The sequence below is a fragment of the Cupressus sempervirens genome, chromosome 7, assembly GCF_028749045.1.
Source record: "Cupressus sempervirens isolate cs-2001-9-10 chromosome 7, ASM2874904v1, whole genome shotgun sequence".
Taxonomy (NCBI): Eukaryota; Viridiplantae; Streptophyta; class Pinopsida; order Cupressales; family Cupressaceae; genus Cupressus; species Cupressus sempervirens.
Window position 1 is genome coordinate 47,231,447 of NC_143124.1, and position 2,367 is coordinate 47,233,813.

The following is a 2,367-nucleotide window of genomic DNA, read 5'->3' on the forward strand; positions in this document are numbered from 1 at the left end:
AATTGAATCATAAATACCAAAACAAATATATAATAACGAAAGGTCATAGGAACAAGATCCTCGGTATTATCCTCCAAAATATAAGTGTAAAACCCTTAATTAATTTGTACCTATTCCCGAAGCATCTTATAAGCTCGTCACAATTTTAGATGCTGTTACGCTTGAACAAAAACACAATTCTTAGGTTACATGTCCACTATAAGGTAAAGCCGGCTCTTCGAAACTTAGCAATCCAGACTATCTTCTAGCTCGAGACCATGTCTAAAGTAGAGGTTGCAGCTGCTCTCTACAGAAGGTTTTGTATCTTTTCGTTTGAATATTGCTCATGCTTGTAATGATCTGATATCTTCACAAGCAACACATATGCTGATTTTACACCCATGACCTAATTGTTTTCAAGGTATATTATAACAAAAATGTATTTGTTGAATGCAGGCTGCAAGGCAAGGTTGCAGTAATCACAGGCGGATCGGGCGGTATTGGAGAAGCCGCTGTTCGCCTATTTGTAAATCATGGAGCCAAAGTCATTATTGCAGACATTAAAGACGAAGCGGGTCACAAAATCGCTGAATCCCTTTCTACTTCCGTTACATATATTCACTGTGATGTGACCAAAGAGAAAGACGTGAGCGCTGCCGTAGATTTGGCAATGGAAAAGCTCGGAAAACTCGACATAATGTACAACAACGCAGGGATCGTCAACAGGCAAAAGGGGTGCGTAACAGAGTATGATATGGAGGACTTTGAGCGAGTGATAAACATCAATGTAAAAGGAGTAATGCACGGCATAAAGCAGGCTGCCCGCGTAATGATACCAAACAGAAAGGGCAGCATTATTTCAACGGCTAGTATTGCAGGAATAATGGGTGCAGTTGGTCCTTACGCCTACACAGCCTCCAAACATGCAATTATTGGGCTTACTAAGAACGGCGCAGGGGAGCTGGGGAAAAATGGTATACGAGTGAATTGTGTTTCTCCTGCTGCAGTTGCGACGGATCTTGTATTGGATTATGTGGGTCATGGCGCAAGGGCCCAGATAGAGGCTGCAGCTCAGGCAATGACTCCTTTGAAGGAAGCCATTCTTAAAGCGGAGGATATTGCAGTGGCTGCTCTGTTTCTGGCCAGTGATGAATCCAAATGTGTGAGTGGTCACAATATAGTGGTGGATGGGGGCATAACAGTTGTAGACAACAGTTGGGGATTGTATTAGATAACATTGTAAGTTTGTCACTTATTAAGCTTGGCATCTTATGATGGGAACTTAGTACAAGAGAAATTGTAAACCTAGAACTGTTGTTCTGTATCTGCCATCAAGAACTCTACCATGATAATCACAGGCAAGAGAATCATGTCTTGGAAGTTCCTTAGATCATAATAGGAAAATTGAGAATAAGATTACTTTTGTCATTAGCTAGAAAATAATATGAAATTTTGATTCCAAATGTGTCAACTGAATTGGGTCTTCTGCTCTCTAACACGCCGGTCTTAACGCACTCGCCTATAAATGAAGCATATAGATTCGACATGGGCTCCTTGTAATGTTTAATACTGAACAAGGTCAGCTTGTTGTCGTATTTTTTCATCTGGTTTGTTTTGGGATTCTCTTAGGAAACGATATTCTCCCATGTGTCCAGCAAAACGTTTTTTTTCAGTCAAGCAGATGATTTTATACGATAGTATTTTCTTATATATTGAAATTTCAATATCATAGTAAAGGAGAAAATAAGATCATAAAGATATATGACAATGTTTTCCGTATATGAAAATATAGTTTGATATTCATAAAAGGAAACAGATTTTGATCTTCATGAAAAAGAAATGCCTGATATTATATTGCAACATGTTTAGTATCAGCGACATGAAAATTTGTCAACCTCACGTTGTAGCTCAGTCACTGTGAAACCCATCCTTTACTCTTTCATTATAAACACGGGTTAGCGACATCTATTTTCAATCTCCCTAGCTTATAATATGAAAAGGACAATTTTTATTTTTTTAAAAGCTTAATTAGCAAATAATGAAAAAAACTACATTCCAAATCTGTCAGCATTTTGGGCACCGCCGATGTTCCAAAAATTTGTCCAGGTCGGTCAGCTCGCCGGCCTTCAAGTACTAACTTTTAAATGAATCGAACAACCATCTTCCTCGTATTCATCTTAGAATATTTAAAATCAGATTACACATTATCGGTATTAAAGAGGGTACTTAAAAGAGTGTACTTAAAGACAAAATATTAATTTTGTCTTCTAAAATATTTTTCATATTTAAATTGATCTTTCTCAAATTTATGGCGCTCAACTCAGTTTATAGACTATTGCTCAAGTTCTCAACAGGGCATCATCAACAGTTCTCAACAGAGGCGGGAAG

The 2,367-nt window shown here is 37.9% G+C and overlaps 1 protein-coding gene across 1 annotated transcript; it reads left to right on the plus strand.

Annotated features, from left to right (window-relative positions):
• Window positions 1-257: 257 nt before the first annotated feature.
• On the plus strand, window positions 258-1,210 carry LOC149545399 (borneol dehydrogenase, mitochondrial-like). The gene is made up of 2 exons (XM_089794002.1): window positions 258-295; window positions 436-1,210. The coding sequence occupies exons 1-2, from the start codon at window positions 258-260 to the stop codon at window positions 1,208-1,210; spliced, it is 813 nt and encodes a 270-aa protein (XP_089650128.1).
• The last annotated feature ends 1,157 nt before the right edge of the window (window positions 1,211-2,367 follow it).

Bases quoted from the DNA above. Each gene is read 5' to 3' on its own strand.
- LOC149545399 (XM_089794002.1), top strand. From the start codon at position 258: ATGTCTAAAGTAGAGGTTGCAGCTGCTCTCTACAGAAG. The intron at 296-435 runs GTTTTGTATCTT...TGTTGAATGCAG, and splicing joins GCAGCTGCTCTCTACAGAAG to GCTGCAAGGCAAGGTTGCAG.